Genomic DNA, 27,565 nt, shown 5'->3' on the forward strand with positions numbered 1-27,565 from the left:
TTCGACCGGACGGGGGGGGGGGGGGGGGGGGGTAGATCAAAGCCCTCAAGTGCAATACTATGCACTGCGTATAAGCACAACACAAAAATGATCAGGTTTGCCTTGTGTACAGCATGCAGTGCATGCGAACACTGCATTTTGACATACACCAGTACGCTGCAGTCGCTTCAAAGGTACAACTTCAACGGAGGACGGATCGACAGTATTTTACCTTTCGGCATTGTGTATTGCCCGTGAATGCTTGTGTGTCCACGGCACCATAGCTATGAGATTACAGTCCAGAACAGCCTGTAAACATCATGATATCAGTATGGCCAAACACTTGACATGTGGACAACGTCCTGTCAATAAATCAAAATCTCTTTACTACACACGGCTGTGAACCAGGGAGTTATACCGGTAGTGGTGTTCATGCCATCATGGTGCTAGGGCCACTACTTATTCATGAGGTTGAGTTTCACTGGCTAGTAGCAAGAGTACACAACCCCCATACCAGGGGTTATGTACTCTTGCTAGTACTTACAGTACATCAAGAGTAAAGAAGCTCCCGGGAGCTTATGCATAATGTCCATGTACTAGTACTAGCTGTTTGCGGTGGGAAGTATGTGCCTATACCTAGTATACACCTAGTACTAAGTTGCACATCGCCTCCACTGTTTTACACTGCATGAATAAACCACAACGTTTAATGTTGATTCAGCTTGTCTTATTGATTGCGGTTATCAAATTATTGTCTCTTCGCCGTTTGTTTAATACTAAGACTTGGTAATAGTTAGTTATTGGTGGGGTACCGGGTCATTGCTCCCGACTAACAACCACTGGATCCAGTACACGAATCCCTCCACCCGCACCTCATCACGCATTGCCTTACGTCATCTTATCCTGACGACAAGCAAGCTACATACATGCGCACACACTTGCCACAAAGACACACAATTTCCAAAAAAAACCATAGCCGAGTAGGGTTCCCGCCATCACCGCCGCAGCTACATGCTGGAAGTAAGTTACATTGCGGCTTACAAGCGTGTCCCGTAGCCTTTACAACATATCGCTATACTAGACAATGTACCAGAAAAGGCAGAATAAAGAGAAACACGAGAGAGGCTTCACAGCAGAACAAGATACATGTAGTCTAGTAAACCAAACAATCCTACAAATACCTACACGCTGAAGAGTGCAGCATGATACATGTAGACCGAGTCTATCACAACATCCCACTTGTTGGTCAAATAAGAGAAGAGGAACTAAACTGGCCGTGCGGTTGGGGACACAGAAAATGATCGTTGTGACAATGTTGGCGATGTAAAACAGTCATTCACTCGGAATGACAATGACTGTAGTAACGAGTGAAACCTAACAGCTGGCCTGAAAAGAAAAGAAAAAAACAACACGTACATATGCATATTCCTGGATTCCAACTAGAAGCTGCGACACACATGCACACAACGAAAAACCACAAACTCAGAGTGGGAAATAAAAAATTCTACAGGTTGGAAATGTTTCAAAACTCTACAGGTTGGAAATGTTTCAACACTCTACAGGTTGGAAATGTTTCAACACTCTACAGGTTGGAAATGTTTCAACACTCTACAGGTTGGAAATGTTTCAAAACTCTACAGGTTGGAGTGCTTTCGCCAGTACGACCGACAGTATTATCAAGCGCGTTCTTGTCTTCATTCAGAAAATGTATAAAAAAAGACTGTAAAGTTGTGAACGGATTTACACACATTCCGGTGAAACTCTGTGCCTGTAAGCAACTTCTGTGCTTGTCTAGAGACGAAGACAAATTTGCCGGACTGCATCCATAGGAGTAAGCCATGCCGAGATGAGAAAGACTTGCAGGCAGATGCTGTCCAGTGGACTGGTGCATTGACTGATACAGCTAACATCAAGAGTACATAACTACACAGTGTAGTTATGTACTCTTGCTAACATGTATGACCATGCGACAGGGTGTTGGCTCAGCCAGTACTGACCAGGACTCAAGTGGCCGATGACCTTGATGCTGCAGTTGCCTTTGCTGCTGGCGATGCCGACAGCAAGGCACTGCCATCAGCCGTGCACGTAACGCTGTTTAAAGTTAAGGAGTCAGATAGACCTTGCTGATGGCCAGCTTTCAATGGTGGAGCATCGGGTGGGATGATTCGGACTACTTCTGCTGGCAGCTTATCACGAACAGCCATGAAACGTTGACAGAGGATCTCAGCATCGATGAGCATTACATCCAAGTCAATGTGACCACACAATTCATTCACATACTGTCAAACAGAAAGAAGACAATCACAGAAGCAAAGGTAAATCTTAACTAACGTATGCAAACACGCACGCACACATGCACACCTACACCCACACACCCACACACGTGAACACCCTCACATACTCCAGCTCCTCTAATAATTACCCGCGGGGATAGATTACGACGACACCCGGCTATCATACACCCTGCGCACTGTTGCTGTGGTGCCGAGGATGGGAACGATGGCAGAAGACTCATTTTGCGGCTTTTGTCCCTTCCAATCTGGGCGACGTGTTTCGAATAATCGATCGTCCCGAAAATGGACGCTCAGATAATTGGCATCCCACTGGATACCAGCAATTGCACTTCACAGGCAAAGGGGCATAGGCAGGCCGGGGGCGGGGGGTCACAAGCAGGGGACAGGCAGCAACATGTGACAGCTGAGCAAGCACACACGCATAGACAGGCGCTAGGCACACATAACAGTTACTAGTTAAGTACCCTGAACACACACACACACACACACACACACACACACACACACACACACACACACACACACACACACACACACACACACACACACACACACACACACACACACACACACACACACACACACACACACACACACACACACACACACACACACACACACACACACACACACACACACACACACACACACACACACACACACACACACACACACACACACACACACACACACACACACACACACACACACACACACACACACACACACACACACACACACACACACACACACACACACACACACACACACACACACACACACACACACACACACACACACACACACACACACACACACACACACACACACACACACACACACACACACACACACACACACACACACACACACACACACACACACACACACACACACACACACACACACACACACACACACACACACACACACACACACACACACACACACACACACACACACACACACACACACACACACACACACACACACACACACACACACACACACACACACACACACACACACACACACACACACACACACACACACACACACACACACACACACACACACACACACACACACACACACACACACACACACACACACACACACACACACACACACACACACACACACACACACACACACACACACACACACACACACACACACACACACACACACACACACACACACACACACACACACACACACACACACACACACACACACACACACACACACACACACACACACACACACACACACACACACACACACACACACACACACACACACACACACACACACACACACACACACACACACACACACACACACACACACACACACACACACACACACACACACACACACACACACACACACACACACACACACACACACACACACACACACACACACACACACACACACACACACACACACACACACACACACACACACACACACACACACACACACACACACACACACACACACACACACACACACACACACACACACACACACACACACACACACACACACACACACACACACACACACACACACACACACACACACACACACACACACACACACACACACACACACACACACACACACACACACACACACACACACACACACACACACACACACACACACACACACACACACACACACACACACACACACACACACACACACACACACACACACACACACACACACACACACACACACACACACACACACACACACACACACACACACACACACACACACACACACACACACACACACACACACACACACACACACACACACACACACACACACACACACACACACACACACACACACACACACACACACACACACACACACACACACACACACACACACACACACACACACACACACACACACACACACACACACACACACACACACACACACACACACACACACACACACACACACACACACACACACACACACACACACACACACACACACACACACACACACACACACACACACACACACACACACACACACACACACACACACACACACACACACACACACACACACACACACACACACACACACACACACACACACACACACACACACACACACACACACACACACACACACACACACACACACACACACACACACACACACACACACACACACACACACACACACACACACACACACACACACACACACACACACACACACACACACACACACACACACACACACACACACACACACACACACACACACACACACACACACACACACACACACACACACACACACACACACACACACACACACACACACACACACACACACACACACACACACACACACACACACACACACACACACACACACACACACACACACACACACACACACACACACACACACACACACACACACACACACACACACACACACACACACACACACACACACACACACACACACACACACACACACACACACACACACACACACACACACACACACACACACACACACACACACACACACACACACACACACACACACACACACACACACACACACACACACACACACACACACACACACACACACACACACACACACACACACACACACACACACACACACACACACACACACACACACACACACACACACACACACACACACACACACACACACACACACACACACACACACACACACACACACACACACACACACACACACACACACACACACACACACACACACACACACACACACACACACACACACACACACACACACACACACACACACACACACACACACACACACACACACACACACACACACACACACACACACACACACACACACACACACACACACACACACACACACACACACACACACACACACACACACACACACACACACACACACACACACACACACACACACACACACACACACACACACACACACACACACACACACACACACACACACACACACACACACACACACACACACACACACACACACACACACACACACACACACACACACACACACACACACACACACACACACACACACACACACACACACACACACACACACACACACACACACACACACACACACACACACACACACACACACACACACACACACACACACACACACACACACACACACACACACACACACACACACACACACACACACACACACACACACACACACACACACACACACACACACACACACACACACACACACACACACACACACACACACACACACACACACACACACACACACACACACACACACACACACACACACACACACACACACACACACACACACACACACACACACACACACACACACACACACACACACACACACACACACACACACACACACACACACACACACACACACACACACACACACACACACACACACACACACACACACACACACACACACACACACACACACACACACACACACACACACACACACACACACACACACACACACACACACACACACACACACACACACACACACACACACACACACACACACACACACACACACACACACACACACACACACACACACACACACACACACACACACACACACACACACACACACACACACACACACACACACACACACACACACACACACACACACACACACACACACACACACACACACACACACACACACACACACACACACACACACACACACACACACACACACACACACACACACACACACACACACACACACACACACACACACACACACACACACACACACACACACACACACACACACACACACACACACACACACACACACACACACACACACACACACACACACACACACACACACACACACACACACACACACACACACACACACACACACACACACACACACACACACACACACACACACACACACACACACACACACACACACACACACACACACACACACACACACACACACACACACACACACACACACACACACACACACACACACACACACACACACACACACACACACACACACACACACACACACACACACACACACACACACACACACACACACACACACACACACACACACACACACACACACACACACACACACACACACACACACACACACACACACACACACACACACACACACACACACACACACACACACACACACACACACACACACACACACACACACACACACACACACACACACACACACACACACACACACACACACACACACACACACACACACACACACACACACACACACACACACACACACACACACACACACACACACACACACACACACACACACACACACACACACACACACACACACACACACACACACACACACACACACACACACACACACACACACACACACACACACACACACACACACACACACACACACACACACACACACACACACACACACACACACACACACACACACACACACACACACACACACACACACACACACACACACACACACACACACACACACACACACACACACACACACACACACACACACACACACACACACACACACACACACACACACACACACACACACACACACACACACACACACACACACACACACACACACACACACACACACACACACACACACACACACACACACACACACACACACACACACACACACACACACACACACACACACACACACACACACACACACACACACACACACACACACACACACACACACACACACACACACACACACACACACACACACACACACACACACACACACACACACACACACACACACACACACACACACACACACACACACACACACACACACACACACACACACACACACACACACACACACACACACACACACACACACACACACACACACACACACACACACACACACACACACACACACACACACACACACACACACACACACACACACACACACACACACACACACACACACACACACACACACACACACACACACACACACACACACACACACACACACACACACACACACACACACACACACACACACACACACACACACACACACACACACACACACACACACACACACACACACACACACACACACACACACACACACACACACACACACACACACACACACACACACACACACACACACACACACACACACACACACACACACACACACACACACACACACACACACACACACACACACACACACACACACACACACACACACACACACACACACACACACACACACACACACACACACACACACACACACACACACACACACACACACACACACACACACACACACACACACACACACACACACACACACACACACACACACACACACACACACACACACACACACACACACACACACACACACACACACACACACACACACACACACACACACACACACACACACACACACACACACACACACACACACACACACACACACACACACACACACACACACACACACACACACACACACACACACACACACACACACACACACACACACACACACACACACACACACACACACACACACACACACACACACACACACACACACACACACACACACACACACACACACACACACACACACACACACACACACACACACACACACACACACACACACACACACACACACACACACACACACACACACACACACACACACACACACACACACACACACACACACACACACACACACACACACACACACACACACACACACACACACACACACACACACACACACACACACACACACACACACACACACACACACACACACACACACACACACACACACACACACACACACACACACACACACACACACACACACACACACACACACACACACACACACACACACACACACACACACACACACACACACACACACACACACACACACACACACACACACACACACACACACACACACACACACACACACACACACACACACACACACACACACACACACACACACACACACACACACACACACACACACACACACACACACACACACACACACACACACACACACACACACACACACACACACACACACACACACACACACACACACACACACACACACACACACACACACACACACACACACACACACACACACACACACACACACACACACACACACACACACACACACACACACACACACACACACACACACACACACACACACACACACACACACACACACACACACACACACACACACACACACACACACACACACACACACACACACACACACACACACACACACACACACACACACACACACACACACACACACACACACACACACACACACACACACACACACACACACACACACACACACACACACACACACACACACACACACACACACACACACACACACACACACACACACACACACACACACACACACACACACACACACACACACACACACACACACACACACACACACACACACACACACACACACACACACACACACACACACACACACACACACACACACACACACACACACACACACACACACACACACACACACACACACACACACACACACACACACACACACACACACACACACACACACACACACACACACACACACACACACACACACACACACACACACACACACACACACACACACACACACACACACACACACACACACACACACACACACACACACACACACACACACACACACACACACACACACACACACACACACACACACACACACACACACACACACACACACACACACACACACACACACACACACACACACACACACACACACACACACACACACACACACACACACACACACACACACACACACACACACACACACACACACACACACACACACACACACACACACACACACACACACACACACACACACACACACACACACACACACACACACACACACACACACACACACACACACACACACACACACACACACACACACACACACACACACACACACACACACACACACACACACACACACACACACACACACACACACACACACACACACACACACACACACACACACACACACACACACACACACACACACACACACACACACACACACACACACACACACACACACACACACACACACACACACACACACACACACACACACACACACACACACACACACACACACACACACACACACACACACACACACACACACACACACACACACACACACACACACACACACACACACACACACACACACACACACACACACACACACACACACACACACACACACACACACACACACACACACACACACACACACACACACACACACACACACACACACACACACACACACACACACACACACACACACACACACACACACACACACACACACACACACACACACACACACACACACACACACACACACACACACACACACACACACACACACACACACACACACACACACACACACACACACACACACACACACACACACACACACACACACACACACACACACACACACACACACACACACACACACACACACACACACACACACACACACACACACACACACACACACACACACACACACACACACACACACACACACACACACACACACACACACACACACACACACACACACACACACACACACACACACACACACACACACACACACACACACACACACACACACACACACACACACACACACACACACACACACACACACACACACACACACACACACACACACACACACACACACACACACACACACACACACACACACACACACACACACACACACACACACACACACACACACACACACACACACACACACACACACACACACACACACACACACACACACACACACACACACACACACACACACACACACACACACACACACACACACACACACACACACACACACACACACACACACACACACACACACACACACACACACACACACACACACACACACACACACACACACACACACACACACACACACACACACACACACACACACACACACACACACACACACACACACACACACACACACACACACACACACACACACACACACACACACACACACACACACACACACACACACACACACACACACACACACACACACACACACACACACACACACACACACACACACACACACACACACACACACACACACACACACACACACACACACACACACACACACACACACACACACACACACACACACACACACACACACACACACACACACACACACACACACACACACACACACACACACACACACACACACACACACACACACACACACACACACACACACACACACACACACACACACACACACACACACACACACACACACACACACACACACACACACACACACACACACACACACACACACACACACACACACACACACACACACACACACACACACACACACACACACACACACACACACACACACACACACACACACACACACACACACACACACACACACACACACACACACACACACACACACACACACACACACACACACACACACACACACACACACACACACACACACACACACACACACACACACACACACACACACACACACACACACACACACACACACACACACACACACACACACACACACACACACACACACACACACACACACACACACACACACACACACACACACACACACACACACACACACACACACACACACACACACACACACACACACACACACACACACACACACACACACACACACACACACACACACACACACACACACACACACACACACACACACACACACACACACACACACACACACACACACACACACACACACACACACACACACACACACACACACACACACACACACACACACACACACACACACACACACACACACACACACACACACACACACACACACACACACACACACACACACACACACACACACACACACACACACACACACACACACACACACACACACACACACACACACACACACACACACACACACACACACACACACACACACACACACACACACACACACACACACACACACACACACACACACACACACACACACACACACACACACACACACACACACACACACACACACACACACACACACACACACACACACACACACACACACACACACACACACACACACACACACACACACACACACACACACACACACACACACACCAACCTTAATGATTTCATTGAATCCCATTCTCTTGGAAATAATCGTCTTTTTGCCTTGCAACAGCAGGGCAAGAGCACAGAAGAGATGAAAGTGCGGCGTCAGATACTTCGACCAAAGGACCTGGCAGCAAGAAGCAGACACAAGCAGGCAGACACACACACGCACGCACACACCATGTCATACGAAAAGAAAGGACTGCCATTTTGAGATCACCGGGAAGCCGAGGGTTGATGTAGGCTTCAATGCAATCAAACACTAGTTGCAGCACTATTTTAAAATGAGTAAGGTCTAATACAGCATTGCAATGGCAGCAGCTGCATCATCATCAGCATCAGCAGTACGCGTACCTCCCATAGCCGCATCGTGTCCTCATAACTCAGCTCCCTCTTGAAGAGCACCAGCAGCCATCGAAAGCAGAAATAGAGGTTGTCAGATTCCTGCGCGGCTGCAGTGAGCAGCAAGACATAGCCATCATACAGCAATGGAGCCCGTGTACAAAAGTTACAATGACCAATCATACAGCAAGTTACGACAAGAGTTACAACAAGAGTTACAACGACCAATCGTCCATATGAAACCTGTGTACAAGAGTTACAACGACCAGTGGTCCATTCATCAGAGAGACGTCATAGGGTTGACTGGCACCTTTCAAAACAGGGCCCATCTGTGGCTTTCCCCGGATTTCATAACAAACGATGGTGTGAATAGCAACTGAGAGAGAGAGAGCAAGACCCACTGTCAGTCGACCAAACCAGCTTTTCTACTAAAACGCAGCAGCGCAGAGCCAATCAAGGTCCTAACTGTTAGCAGAAACGTTACACCAGCATACGTGGGCATTGACGTACTGATGTGCCGATGGGATGTCAGCCAATATTGTCCCATTGCTCAACATTACAATAGTTATCACAATAGACGGGAGAGTTTCTCACGCAGAGCACAGCGAGTAGCACAGCAGTGCTGCACGAAAATGTCTTTGCGCTCGAGCGATCGGGATTTACAACGGCGAGAGAACACATTCCAGCAGAACAGCTAGCTAGCTCAGCTCACCAAGATAGTCACTCAGCCGCATATCTGCCACCTTCAGCATCGCGTGTAACGTTGCCAACTGCCGGCGCATGGGCTCTTGATCTTCAGCAAAATTGTCTTCCTGCAGAGCAATCCAAAAAAATAGGAAACAATATTAGCAGACTAGAAGATACACCATGAGGTATTCGTTGCCAAGGGTAGAGCAAACTCATTAAAACGAAGAAACATCCGGCTACAACTACAGTAGAGCTCAATCTACAGATAGACTATTGCATCTGATCTCCTCACCTCCCATCTCATTAGGTGCTGCATCTGCGCCTTGATCCTCGGGCGGGGGATATAATGATACATAGCAGACTCAGCTGAGGACGTTCAGGTTGGTTGTAACTCTGAGTTCCATGCCGCTTCGCAATCATCAAACAACTGATACTGGGGTCTACCCAGCAGTATGCTTATAAACACATAGAGCCACGGGCATAAAAAAATTTAGCGCTAAGTCTGGGGGCGTAAGGTATGGGGAGAGAGCTAACAGCCTCTGTCCGTGCTATAATGCTCACACCTGCCTGTTGCCCGCCACCCTCCTGACACTTCCACTCGCCTGGTGTCTCTCTTAGCGCCTTGGCACACGCTAGCTTTCTCCCAATACCTTACGCCCTTAGCGCCCACCTGCACATTGCGATAATTTTTTTATGCCTGTCCAAGTATCAGTTGTCTGATGATTGCGAAGCGGCATGAAACTCAGAGTTACAGCCAACCTGAACGTCCTCAGCTGAGTCTGCTATGTACTAAGCTCTGTCTCTGACATTGAGCACTCTCTGCAGCTCGGGGATCAACGGATTTGCGATATGATATTATAAGATATTCAGGCGAGGGTGCTGGACTGGTGCCTACAACGGCTGACCATACTATCCTAAAATACCTTCCCAACGCCCCTGCACATGTGGACAATACTTGCCTAAGTTATACTCTGGTTATGAGGTACTCACCACCATGTCCATGAAGCCTGCAAAGCACCAGAACGCTTGCACCTCATCTTCCATTATGTCGACGATCGGCGAGCACAGGTCACTCATACCTTGCACATATCCTGCAACAGAAGCAGCAACAACAAGCAGCAGCAGCAGCAGTCACGGCATCCAAAGATTGGTTGATGCTGTAGACTGGCAGTGCTCCGATTTAGTGAAATACAGAAAAAGAGCACAGTAGACATGCAACGCGGACGTGGTTCTTTCTCCGTGCATTCACACAGAATCAGCAGCCAGTCCCAGACGCTTGTGTACACAGTACAGTCAGACCTCGCATAACCGCACACACCTGCTTTCCACAAAAATATCCGGATAGGCGAGGGAACCGGATAACTGAACACACATACTGTATATGCATGTGGCATGTCAAAAGCAGTGACATCGTACCAAGAGTAGATAAACAAGAGTGTGCAACTCGCGGATGGGTAGGCCCACGGCGGAATTTTTTGTTGACGTAATCTTTTCGACGACGCACGCGCTGCGAGTCTTTCGGAAAGTTTCCCCTCGTGCTAATTGGCCGGCTTTACAATACAAGGCCGGTGCCCAGCACGTGCTCTCACACTGCTCTGCGGCAAAATGCACGTTCTTCTGAAAAAAGGTGACGTCAACAAAAAATTCCGCCGTGGGCGGGGGTATCTGCAGATTATGCAGGAAAGATCCGGAGTTGCACACTCTTGTTTATCTACTCTTGATCGTACATACATGTAGACGGGTCCTATGCAGTACAACTAGCGTGCACAGTATGTAAAACAAGCGAGAAAAATGACAAGTGCATGCAACTGAGTGACGTCCACATGCGCCCAGCAGGTCAAGGACCTCATTTGCCTGTACAACTCCCTGATTCTAGCTTCTGCAAGCCACATGCAACCGGATACGACGAAGCTTTTTGTACACATTTTAACCAGTTTGTACACAAAATCATGCACCGGTATGCGGATCGCGAGGTCCGGTTATGTTGTATGCATAATATATGCTGCACATCGGTAACCAGCGATTTTCTTCCGGATGGCGAGGGATCCGGATAAACGAGGACCGGATAAGCGAGGTCTGACTGTATCTCATTATTTCTCATTCTTGGTACTCTCACGCCTGCCTAGCTGATACTACGGTCGTCGACATGGAAATCTGGTCGGAGGTCAAGCGGCCCCAGGGCGCTGGCCATGCAGCCGCTAGTACGAATACGATCAACATGTGCACTGCACGCAACGTTCTGTACGCACAGAGAGCGCCGGCCCTGCATCATTCGACCGGATTTCCATGTCCACGACAGTAGTATCTCAATGTGTAACTGCAAAAATCCATGCAGTAGCATTACAGCAGATGATGGCATCAGCTAGCCAGGACAGTGAGGACAGTGAACTCACCTAAATTGAAGTTATAGAAGCAATACGTGGTGAGAATATTACTCATTTTGACTAGGTAGATGCTGTTGTCATCCTTGAATCGTGGATGCGAGCGATCAGTGCGATGGACATCCTTTTCTGGCAAGTCAGTGGCAACACAGCAACACAAAAGCACAGCGCAGAGACAGCACCAAACAGCACTATGTAAGCACAGCATACAGACAACCATGTCAGTGCACGGCGATGAAGTGCGGCCCGTGTACATTCATCACTATGTGCGTGTATGACGCCACACTGATATACACATAGTCATCTCCATGGATGACTGTACACCATACAATGAATACAAGTACAAGTTATACAACAAGCAACACTACACTGACCAGGTGATGTACTCATAACACACCCTCCAGTCCAAATACGCCGTTCTTTTGCCATCTTTACGGGGTGCCATGCATGCGATGTTCTTGAGCATAGAACATTGACGCTGACTGGTTACTCAATCTGCTAACTGGTTAGTCATTTACAGTCAACTTCGTTTATAACGACATTCGGCGGGGCATCAAAAAAGTGTCCTTATTCGCGAAGTGTCGTTATACCCGAAGTCTCATTATATTGTATTACAGTTGGATGGAACTTTGCTCTGGGCAAGGACATTCTGTCGTTATTCGCGAATTGTCGTTATATCCGCAGTCGTTATTAGCGAAGTTGACTGTATACACATGATGAAGATTAACTGGAGGCACTTACTTATTAAATGGACCCGGTCACGCAGCAAATCAAAACGCTTCTTCTGAGATGGCAACATGCTGCTCCACTGGAGATGCATGACATTATAGTCGCTCCTAAGTTACAAGCACCAGTTACAAGCAACAGAGCCTCAGCAATAGCAGTGGCAGCAGCAGGAGCAGCAGAAGTAGCATCAACAGCAGCAGCAGCAGCAGCAGCAATGGGAAGCAGCAGCAGCGTAAATAGCAATAAGAAAAAATGAACTACTAGTATACAGTATACACATACGGCAGTAGCCTTGAAAAAAGCAGGTGACCACAGAGCATGATGACAAACAGTACTACTATAGAATGGTGGTGGTGGTGGTGGTGGTGGAAGCACATTCTGCAGGACATTTCGAAACACGGTCAAAAAAGGGGACACACTATGAGCTAGTGCACATCTACATGTGCACTGTACATACTGCCTGGTAGCTTCAGTCTTCTCTCTGCCCGCCGCCGACGAGTCAAAGTCATAGTGTGACAGGAGAAACTTCCAGACGTGATGCCGCAGGCTTGGCTCGAGACCCTGGAAGAGAAGGCAGTGGCGAGCATAGGGTGAGGACACAGAAAGACAAACACGGCGGCAACACACAATCACCGTTTGTTTGTTTCTACTTCAGCAGATAGTAGGCAGATACACAGGCATTTCTGCCTTCTCGTCTAACCGTACGGCTGGACTCTCAATAACAGATGAAGAAGTCATGAGCCTTTATGTGTTGCCTGAGAAGCAAGACACATGCACACACACGGCTCAGAAGAGCCCTGAGCTATAGGGTCTATACGTGGGTTGAGAAGCTCTACAGCTCAAACAGTCTATATGAATGTCTGAAAATCTATTCTGTTGATGGGCTGCTCATTAGCAAACATGGATGGAGAGTCGGAGATCAATAAGCTTTTAGTCCAGACAGTTAGATGATCCTCACATTAGCAACAAAGTTACCAGGCCTGCGCCAATGAATAAACAACACACTTCGAAATATATGTCGTATTTACAATAGATGACCACGGTGTGATCTACGCATTGCCATGCTGAAGAGTGAATTGTGGGATTCACTTACACCCTTAAACAGTCGTCGCCGAAACTCCGTCTCTTTCACAACACGACCCTCACCATCCAGGTACTCCTGCCACTCGGCTAGATCGATGGGCATTTCACGGCACACCTCTGCAGTCCAGGCGGGCAGTATGGTTATCTCGCTTTCTTCCTACGTTTACGTTGGTAAAAACAAAACAGAAGAGTGTAATTCTAGTCGCCCAGTTCAGCGGAAACATCGCAACAAGTACATACCGGTACCTGAAATCATAGCAACAAAAATTCAATGCACAGAATTTTGGCTGCTGTCATGTGACAACAGTGATGACAGAGAAGCAGCAGCAGCAGCAGCAACAGCAGCAGCAGCAGCACAGGGTATTCTTCAACTTACCACTAACTCGAAATCATAGCCCGGCCGGGGTGAGGTGGGAGACGCACTGTGAGTAGAGTGTCCCGTTGTCTTCAACGCCGCAGGAGTTGCAGTAGCGCCTCTACCCGCAGTTGTTCCAGATCCTTCGTCCGGCCGCAAGCCAACTTCGCTGCCAAGATGACGAACAAACTGTGTCACCTTCGAGAAGCCTGCCAACAGCGACTCCTCGCTGAAGTAGTTCTAAGACCACACACAGCAGACCACACACAGCTGCAGATCATCATTATTCAACCATACAGCCACACAGCCATACAGCCACACAGCCACACAGCCACACAGCCACACAGCCGATCATCAGCACTAATGCAGGAAAACGATTTTTCTTCGACCCAAAGCAATTCATTCTCGTCAATACGACAAGAATGGCACATTCGTTTCGGAGCAGGTGACAACACCCGTCGGACTCAATCAGAATACTATTTACATGGGAAAAAATCAAACTTTTTGTTAAACAGAGCTTTTTTGCAAAATGTTGCGTCCCGCTTTTCTGCGGACATGCAGAGCTATTAAAAGTGAAAAAAGCCATTGAGGGCACACATGATAGCATTTCTTTTTCAGTTCATGTCTCCACGATAATTCTTCATTTAAAAATAAAATGCTACTTGCTACTTGTGAATTTAGTGGTGAAACGAATATCAAAACCCAGTAGCCGAATATTCTTTGGCTTAACGAACGAACGAACGAATATTCTTTCGTTAACACAGATGACATCACACGCCCTCCTCTCAGTCATTTTATTGGATATCGTCACTATTATTAGGCATGACAAACGAAGGCGCATATTTTCCATCATTTCTAGGTCAATTTTCACAAAATCCCCAGCTGAAGTGCATGTTACACGCTAAAACCCCCAGCTTGAGACGTGATTTTCGTTCGACCGCCATAACTCCATTCCAGGACCTCGGATCGCGTTCGGGTTGCTTCAAGACGACAGCTGAGGGTTTTCTAATGCCGATAGATCTTTCGATGAAGTGATTCGGTCAAGTATTCGCAAAGTTACGGAAGTTTGAAGTCGCCCGGTAAACTCTGCATACCGGGTTAACGAATATTCGCCATGAGAAATATTCGTTCGAATCTGACAAACCGAACGAATATTCGGTATATTCGTTTCACCACTACTTGTGATGCTACTTTACTTATCCCTATGTTTCATTGGTTCTGGTTGCTTGAATTTTCATTTGAAGAGAATGCCCGAAAACTGGTTGATGAATTTCGGAGTCCTTATTGATGATGGTGAAGAATAGCTTGAGATTTGTGTTTTTCTTTTCCTGATAAGCTTCCTGTCTCCAAGGAAGTTATTTAAAAATAAGACAGTGCATTTCACTACTTGCGGTGTTCAATAGTATAACTCCACATCGCTGAAGGCAAAAACGCCGGCAATTGATGCACACAAACACACGAGGTAAACTAATACTTCTGGTCTGGGACTACGAGCTCCGGGGGGCTAGGACAATACAACAACGGTCCTCACCGCGAAAGCAGGTGATATCACATCACCGGGTGTACCCATGCTCAGGGGATCTATACCACTCCAGGCACCATCAGTCACATCATACGACGTCGAGTCATCTGCCGAACTGCACACAACAAAACGTGGAACGTGAGACACTGGTCAAGCATGTGTCCACATTCCGGCATGCCAGTGCAGGACACCTCAGTGTCAAGCTCTCAGGACATAGTACAATCATGTACATGTACACGTTTGCATGTAATGCGGCATGAATCAGTGATAGGGCAAAGTGCTCGCAACATGACCATCCATTCAGCAATTGTGGTAACTAAGTAGCAAGCTCGCTGTTTGCATGATGAGAAGTTTCTGGAGTTTTCATGTAGGCAAAGCCACCCGCCCCCTCTCCCATCCACCCCTCTACCTCTCCACCTCTCTAACTCTCTCTACACAGAGCATAAGACATGTCATGCAGAAAAGTGCACACACACACACACACATTTGACCATTTGACGCCCATCGCCGGAGGCGATGATAGCGATGCTACAGCAGAAGCCATAGCAGCTTGTGCTGGGATTGCACCATTCAACAGCTTGCAAGGCTGAAGAATTGACCACCACTATTCAGCCTGGTCTACACCACACAGCTATGAAGTGGCTTTTCTGGCCAGTGAATCCCTACTTTTTGGTCTCTTTTCACACACACACCCACACACCCACACACACCCACACACACACACGCACATACATGTACTGTAGAATTGAAAATATATAGTAACAGAAAGCAGACAGCTAGGCACATCATGGCTACGGAAACAGTGGGAAACAAAAGCTAGAACTTCTTTTCCAGGCTGGAGCTACTCACCGGCGGATCATTGCAAAACGATGCAAGCTTGTCCAGAACTCATGGCAATTTGATCCCTGAAAGTGAAAAGATGGCAGCTCTCCTTTGTCGCGCAAGGTGAATATGATTCGCTGCCAGCCTAATCTAGCCCGATCCTTCCTCATGCCAGTGATATCGGCCACCGCAAACTTCACCGCGTAGTCCGCATGTGGAGATTGGGCTACGACGGGAAACCCACCCAGTTGAAGAGGCAATATCAGAGGAGACCAGATTGAAAAGAAAGAAATACCAGAGACAGCATAAGAAGAAGACTATGGCAAGCCACTACAAGTGAAGTGGCACATGGTATGAATGTCTGTGTTTGAGAGTCGCTGATAATAGGCACACTGGGGGGATATTGTGATCATGGGTGCACTGCAAAGAGACGCGGAAATGGTCATGGACACACACGTGCACACACACATGCACACACACACACACACACACATGCACACACGTGCACACACACACACACACACACACACACAAACACAAACACATATACACACATCCATTCCGAAAGTTGGGTAGCTGCAGCGATGCCTCACAGGATTAGCACTGAAATGCTCTATTGTGCATATCTCAGCATGCCACGTGCATAAAGGTATCTGCACCATATCACCACTACAATTCTGTACAGCCCCTCATCTCATCGTCATCATCACCATTATCAGCAGCAGCAGCAGCAGCAGCAGCAGCAATGCAGTGCAATGCAGGAGGTAGTGTTGGGCAGTGCTTACCGTCTTGCTGGTTAGGTGAAGGCGTGATGACAGCCCACTCTGACTCATCATCTGTCTTGTAGTCAAAGTTGCCCAGCGGCTGCCACTCCACATAGGCACTGTTTCCCTTGGAGCACAAGAAAATCAAAAACGAGAAAAACACAGCCACACCCATCCGCATAAGGTTCTCCTTTACCGCAAGTCAATGTGGTGCTAACATTGTAGTGTACAGTGAAAGCATCTGCTCTAGTTCTCAACTGTGGGCAGCAGTTTAGCTGAGCACGTTGTTCTTTACACACTTTTTTAGGGAGTACTGTACGTGTACGATGAACAATGGAAGGCTAACGGTATTGTGGCACAAGCCTGGAGAATTCTGTAACGCCGCACGCATATCAACACATCAGAATGCACACAAACACATGCTGACGTGCAACAACACACACACACACACACACACACACACACACACTTGTTGCTCACTGCCAGAACTGGTCACGTGGGTCTCCCCCGGGAGAGGGGAGAGAGACTCAAAAGGAATCTTGGAAAGATGACTCAACTGGCTATTGAACCGCCCAACGGCCGACACCCCCTGAAATCCCCGAAACTCTGGGTGGACTTGAAAATGATCCCACTTATGGGCTCACCACACCTCAGTAAGTGGGTGAGGACAAGGTGCAGAAAAAGGATTGACGGCATGAGGGTATCCGTCCTGGGATCCAACTGCAGTTACCCCTGCCCCCAGTGAAGGTAATACTTGCTACTAGTGTGGGTGGCTAAATCACAGTGGATCTGATTCAAGCTTCACTAGCACCACGATTACACAAGAGTTAATCTAGCCAGAAGTAGTTCATGGCTAACAGGTATGTATACTTCAAATAGAAAGTATATGAACCCTGAAACCAACAAAGGTGGTAGGTAAAACATTACACCTTCAAGCAGCCGAGCCCGTTGGCAACAGTCCCAACATTATCCGGCATAAGCGTACCCACCAACCGAACTAGCTGGCACACACACACACACACACACACACACACACACACACACACACACACACACACACACACACACACACACACACACACACACACACACCATTTGACCATTTTTCACACAGACACACAGACACACAGACACACACACACACACACACACACACACACACACACACACACACACAGTATTCACGTACTATCACTAAGAGCTCAAGACGGCCAGGAATGTGTACTTCCGCTCCATCACGTCCTTCAACATGAAGGATTACACCATCCTTGCTGTAAAACACCTAAACAAACATAGCACAAAGGGAAAGAGAGAGCATTTACAAACACTGCATCTGCATAAGCACAGGTGCACACGTGTCACCCACCACACATACACACCATTTGACGCCCATCACCGGAGGCGATGATAGCGATGCTACAGCAGAAGCCATAGCAACTTGTGCTGGGATTGCACCATTCAACAGCTTGCAAGGCTGAAGAATTGACCGCCACTATTCAGCCTGGTCTACACCACACAGCTATGAAGTGGCTTTTTCTGGCCAGTGAATCCCTACTTTACACACACACACGCACGCACGCACGCACGCACGCACACACACACACACAGAACAAGGCCCCATACATTCGCGGCATACCGGATCGTGCACATACAGTAGTGCCCAATGAAATCCAGTCCCACCACTCACCACTCAAGTACGCGCCGGGCGTGGCGCAGCCCAGGACCCGCGAACACTGGGCTGCGAAATGATGCAAGGCGCAAACTCGAGTGCCGCGACTGGATTTCATTGAGCACCACTGTACACGCACTTCCATATTGTTGATATATTCTATATTTCCATGTACTAATAATCTAATATTGACAGGTGTTGGATTTAGAACACTTTCACGCAGACAAGGCACTCATGAATTTTCAAACTTTTCACTCCACACGCAAGTGCATGCAGGAGCGCACCCTGCATTGTCTCTGGTCAGTACAGTTGACTACAATCAAATATGCACTCTCTACTGAGTTCAATGAAATCCGCAGTGGCCATTGCAGCCTTGCAAGCTGTGAATGGCATAATCCCAGCACAGGCGCGCGCGCGCGCGTGTGTGTGTGTGCGTCTGTGGTGTGTGTGTGTGTGTGTGTGTGTGTGTGTGTGTGTGTGTGTGTGAGTGTGTGTGTGTGTGTGTGTGTGTGTGTGTGTGTGTGTGTGTGTGTGTGTGTGCGACTTTCCGCTGTGGACGAACTGTGGACGAACAGGACGAACTTCGGGTGTCGTCACTCTGACTCTGTTTTCCGCTGTTGGACCCATCGCGAGGCCTTGCAAGCCCGCGAATGGAGCCATCTACCGCACGCAGTAGGAGACGAAAGGAGTTTCGAGAAACACGTGACCTACATGGCAGTGTATACCAGGACCAGGTGTATGTGTGTATGTGGTATCTCTCCAACGCCGCCATCTTGGAGCGGGCTGGTTTACGATCAATGGTGGAGATGCTGAGGACGCGCCGTTTTCACTGGCTGGGGCATGCCGGACGCATGGAGGACGACAGAATACCGAAGTGCGAATTGTTTGGTGAGCTCCAGAAGACCCGCCCTTGCCACGGGCCACGCATGCGCTGGCGTGACGTCGTGAATGATCTAGAAGAACTGCACATCAAGTACTGGTACAGCCAAGCCAAGGACCGTCGTGAGTGGAGACTGGCCTGCAACAACATCCAGCCGCCTTAACCTGTGTCTTGCGATTTCAGGTGCCACTGCGGCCGAGATTTTCGCCATCACCAGGACCTCACTCGCCAATCGAAGTTCTGTTCCCCATGGCTAAAACACTGCCCGTCCTTTCAGGACCTGCCATCATCTGCGGATGGGCATTATTGTATTGTGTGTACAGTCAACATCGCGTATAACGACACTCGGCGGGGCATCAGAAAAGTGTCGTTACTCGCGAAGTGTCGTTATACCCGAAGTCTCATTATATGTATTACAGTTGGATGGCACTTTGCTCTGGGCATGGAAATTCTGTCGTTATTCGCGAATTGTCGTTACATCCGCAGTCGTTATTAGCGACTGCATGCGTGTGTGTGGTGTGCGTGTTAGGTGAGGTGGTGGTGTGTATATGCGCGCGCACGCGCGCGTGTGTGTGTGTGTGTATATATCCCATATGGTGCAATGGTATGCGCAGTCGATTTCCAATCGAGAGGTTGCGGGTTCCTGACAACTACGGCCGTACACATCTATCTTCTCTTTCTCATTCTCCTAGCTCTTCTTTCATTTTCCTGGGTAGCCAGTGCATGCCGCCGCAGTATGTGATTGTGTGTGTGTGTGGGGGGGGGGGGTCAAAAAGAAAGAATGAAAAAATGAAAAAATGGAAAAAAGGGATTCACTGGCCAGAAAAGCCACTTCAATCAGCTGTGTGGTGTAGACCTGGCTAAAATTCTGTCGCCGGGGAAAATCGCTATTCCAAGGATGCAAGTTTTGATTTTGACGACCTGTTATAAATCCGCGTTTTCCGCAAATTTTCCGTGATTTTTGAAGTTTTATTGCATGAAACATCGAAAGACTGTGCCTGCATCACATGATCGATGTCTTGTCTCTTACGAGTCTGTAGATATGAGTAGCTAGCAGGCACGTTACTTGAGGACTGAAGTGCATGCATATCACGATGTAAATTTCCTTTTCACTCGCTCAAACCTAGTCAAAGTGGGGAGGCTTCCTGCAGTTTCATAAACAGTTAAGAGTAGAGCCGCACGCTCTCTTCCACTAACACTCTTACTGACAGGGGAGTTGGCCTTTATCAATGCTGGCTTGGGAGCTTGCACATCATTGTGAACCTGATGAAGGCAATTTGCCGAAACGTTGGAATAATTCTTATGAAATGAGTTGAACTATTGCAGTGTTAATGGAAGAGAGCGTGTGGCTCTACTCTCAACAATCAACCCTAGTCTTTATGAAAAATAGGCAGTTTCGCCAGGCAAACCAGTAGATTAGCCAATCTACTTGCAAGTTTTCCAAAAAACTGTCGCAATTTCCCCGCAATTTTGCCGCAGATTGTGCCCCGCAAAGTTTGAACTTTTCTTGAGCGATTTTCTCCGGGGACAGAAAATTAGCGGCGGTCAATTCATCAGCCTTGCAAGCTGTTGAATCGTATTATCCCAGCACAAGATTGTTCGCTATCATCGCTTCAGCGATGGGTATGTGGAAAGTGGAAGTGGAAGTGTGTGTTGATGGATTTTTATATATTATTTTTTTTTTAAGGACTGGCCAACGGCTGAGGGAGCCGTTCGTGCGTGTGTGTGTGTGTGTGTGTGCACAAATCTCTCTTAGAACGCTGCGCAAGTCCTACCTTAGCAACTGGATCAGATGGGCCTACATCAGGACTATCTGTCATGGCCTGAGTTATTTCCAGGGTTTTGCAGTCAGCCTGATCACCAGTTCCAACGATGTCCCTGTCAGCCATCTCTGAGCGCGACCAAGAACGCACCCGCAGGCAGGCAGGCAGAGAGACTACTAGTACTACCTTATACACCACGCTGAGTAGAAGCCATACTAAAATCCAACGAGACTGATAAGTAATCGAGCGTGTGGCAAGCCTACGCTCGCAGAAAACAAGGAATCAGCAGGGGAGCGAGATCTCAAGGAGAGCTCTTTTTCAAATGTTTGATCATGAGGGCGCTTGTTCGAAAAAACTACGTCATCACAAGACTAGTCGTCGTCAAGACTCGTCAGGTCATGACGTCAGCGATCTAATAATTATGCAACCAAGAAAAAAATTCGAAACCATAATAATTATTATTATTGTTATCGATCATTCAATTCAGGCAACACGATCACTCATGATCTTTCCTTTTGGCATTTGCTTTGCTCTGCATATAGACCACTATTACTATGTTTGGTTGAGCAGTAGATCCACCCATTCGAAAATGTAGGAGATATGAAATTTGGGAAGCCGCAGGAAGGAAGCCCCAAGGTTCTATTGCGTGCTGTTCGGCGATAGAGGTCATGATTCGAATTGCTTGCAGATTTAGAAATGGTGCCTTTGCAGCGGCACCTCTACGATATATTGGATCAGGACACGACGATGTCGCCAGCCTCCCATGGGTTCTTCTTCGTCCACGAGAAACTCCAGTGAAAGCTGATATTCTCAAGCTCTTTGATGAAGCCAAAAACGATGTACCTCGTGCCCTTGCTCTTCTCGAGCAGTATAAATCATCCCTGGATTATCCGACTCTACTATCTATTCATTCCTTGACTACTAGTTTGCACTGGCCTGGCGATTCAACAACAGCTCTACACTCAATCATGGAAAATGCGTTTCTTCACGTGCTGAGTACAGAATACAGCAATGAGAAGTTCATGGACTGTGTGGAACGACTGGCACGAAGCAAGTTCATGAGCAAGGAATGTCTTGCGAAGTTGGAGTCGATGTTTTGGAGTCGAATGGACTCACTCACGCCGGCTGAAATTCTAAAAATTGTTAGCACATTGTCACGGTTTCAGTGGCGACCGAATAACGATGGCCTGGGAAAGCTAGTGACCACTTTGACGCAGCTCATGCCAAAGCTTCCTGCAGAGGAAGCATCACATTTGTCATGGCTTGTAATTTATCGGCATCGGTTTTATACGGATGACCTGGTCAAGGCGTGCAAGGCGTACGTTGAAGCGAACTGGAGGAAGCTAGAGGGAGCACAGGTGTCTCGGCTTGCTCATGTCTTCTTGTACTGCAATCAGTCTGAACCATTTGAGCAGCTGAATAAAGCCGCCGAAGCAAACTTGCACACCATGACCACCTCTCATGTTTCCGACTTTGTGACATTTGCCGGCCATGCGCAGTGCATCAGTCAACGCTTCCTCTACAAACTGGCCAAGTTCAGCAGAGGCTTCTGGCAACATTTCACCGCCCTGCAGCTCTCGCGCGTGTTTGTAACGTTTTGCTTTGAGAGTCCTCATAGCGTTGAAACCATGCAGGAGATACTGGACCGTATCACGACTGTAGTGCCTGAGTATGATGAAAAACGGTTGAATCGCATTTTGGCCGTCGCCCAGATGGTGGATTGTTTGGACTTGCAGAAGTTTCACTATGCTGTCCGCCGCCACGTGGAGCAGAATAAAGGCTTGGTACTACCGGCAGCCTCTGCATCACAGTTCATCCGGCAGCATGTGACGTCAGTAGACGTATGCAGGGAGAGGTGTGATCAGCTGACGACATCTCTTAGACAGAGTTACAAGACTGTTCGCCATCACGACATCACGACGGTGCTCACCATGTGCGTCAATGCGCAGTATCACGACCATGAATTCTTAGCCCTGGCAGTGAGCTTTTTCAAGTCGGAGATCAATCGTGTCAGGGATCTTCGCCACATGTCTCGTGTGTTTTGTAAACTGCTTAGAGGCGGACAAGCATCTGCTATGTCTGCTGTCATGGCGTGTCATTCGGAAGTCATACGTCGCTGCACTGTTCTTCATGCGAGTGGTTGTGTGACTTGGACGGAGGACGGCTTCCTTGCCCTCAAGCTGGATTCCACAAGTAGTTCTGTTTCGGAGGTGTCAGCTAGTGACCTGATTACGACATGCACCACTCTTCTCTCTTTCAACTATGCTGACAATCACCTGCGAGCAGTAATAGCGTTGCTGGCGGGGAACTCCTCATTTGCGCTGGGTTGTGATGCAGGGGAGTTTGTCTTGCTTGTTAAGCTGTTGCGACAAGCAGGCAGTCTGACACCAGATGTATCGCGTGACCTTGCAGTTACATTCATCAAAGTACACTTGTCACTGACCATGAAGCGTGTGCACATGGTAAGCTTCCTCCAGGAGATGAGTGCATCCACTCTGCCCAACAAGGACTTCAAAGATCTGGTGGATGGGTCCATTTCTGCAACCGGTGACCTCACTGCAGTTGAGCTGGTGCAAGTTCTCCACATCCCACCTGGCAGAAATCCGCCTGTGGATGAGCGCTCCTTGCTCTTCCAGAAGATGCTTCTGCCTATTGTAGGTAACCTGCAGGGCCAGGACCTTCACCAAGCGTGGCGTCAGGTTGGTTGTCAT

General features: G+C 48.5%; 1 protein-coding gene across 1 annotated transcript; it reads right to left on the reverse strand.

Moving 5' to 3' along the window:
• Positions 1-960: 960 nt before the first annotated feature.
• LOC135804776 (TBC1 domain family member 15-like) lies at positions 961-25,159 on the reverse strand. Its single transcript, XM_065318730.1, has 15 exons — positions 24,867-25,159; positions 21,732-21,824; positions 20,564-20,669; positions 19,806-20,004; positions 18,966-19,071; positions 17,456-17,674; positions 17,090-17,236; positions 16,454-16,557; positions 16,012-16,106; positions 15,283-15,399; positions 13,880-13,980; positions 12,915-13,014; positions 12,215-12,312; positions 11,871-11,987; positions 961-2,258 (listed from the first exon to the last, which is right to left on the reverse strand). Exons 1-15 carry the CDS (start codon positions 24,978-24,980, stop codon positions 1,983-1,985), a joined length of 1,992 nt encoding a protein of 663 aa, XP_065174802.1. The 5' UTR covers positions 24,981-25,159; the 3' UTR covers positions 961-1,982.
• Between the last annotated feature and the right edge of the window lie 2,406 nt (positions 25,160-27,565).

This window comes from Sycon ciliatum, chromosome 1, assembly GCF_964019385.1.
Source record: "Sycon ciliatum chromosome 1, ocSycCili1.1, whole genome shotgun sequence".
Classification (NCBI taxonomy): domain Eukaryota; kingdom Metazoa; phylum Porifera; class Calcarea; order Leucosolenida; family Sycettidae; genus Sycon; species Sycon ciliatum.

What these genes read in the sequence shown, in the direction of transcription:
- LOC135804776 (XM_065318730.1), bottom strand. Translation starts at nt 24,980, where the DNA reads ATGGCTGACAGGGACATCGTTGGAACTGGTGATCAGGCTGACTGCAAA. An exon ending in GCTATGATTTCGAGTTAGTG is followed by an intron (nt 17,237 to 17,455) that starts GTAAGTTGAAGA and finishes ACGTAAACGTAG; the next exon opens with GAAGAAAGCGAGATAACCAT. An exon ending in TGACCGGGTCCATTTAATAA is followed by an intron (nt 15,400 to 16,011) that starts GTAAGTGCCTCC and finishes CTGACTTGCCAG; the next exon opens with AAAAGGATGTCCATCGCACT.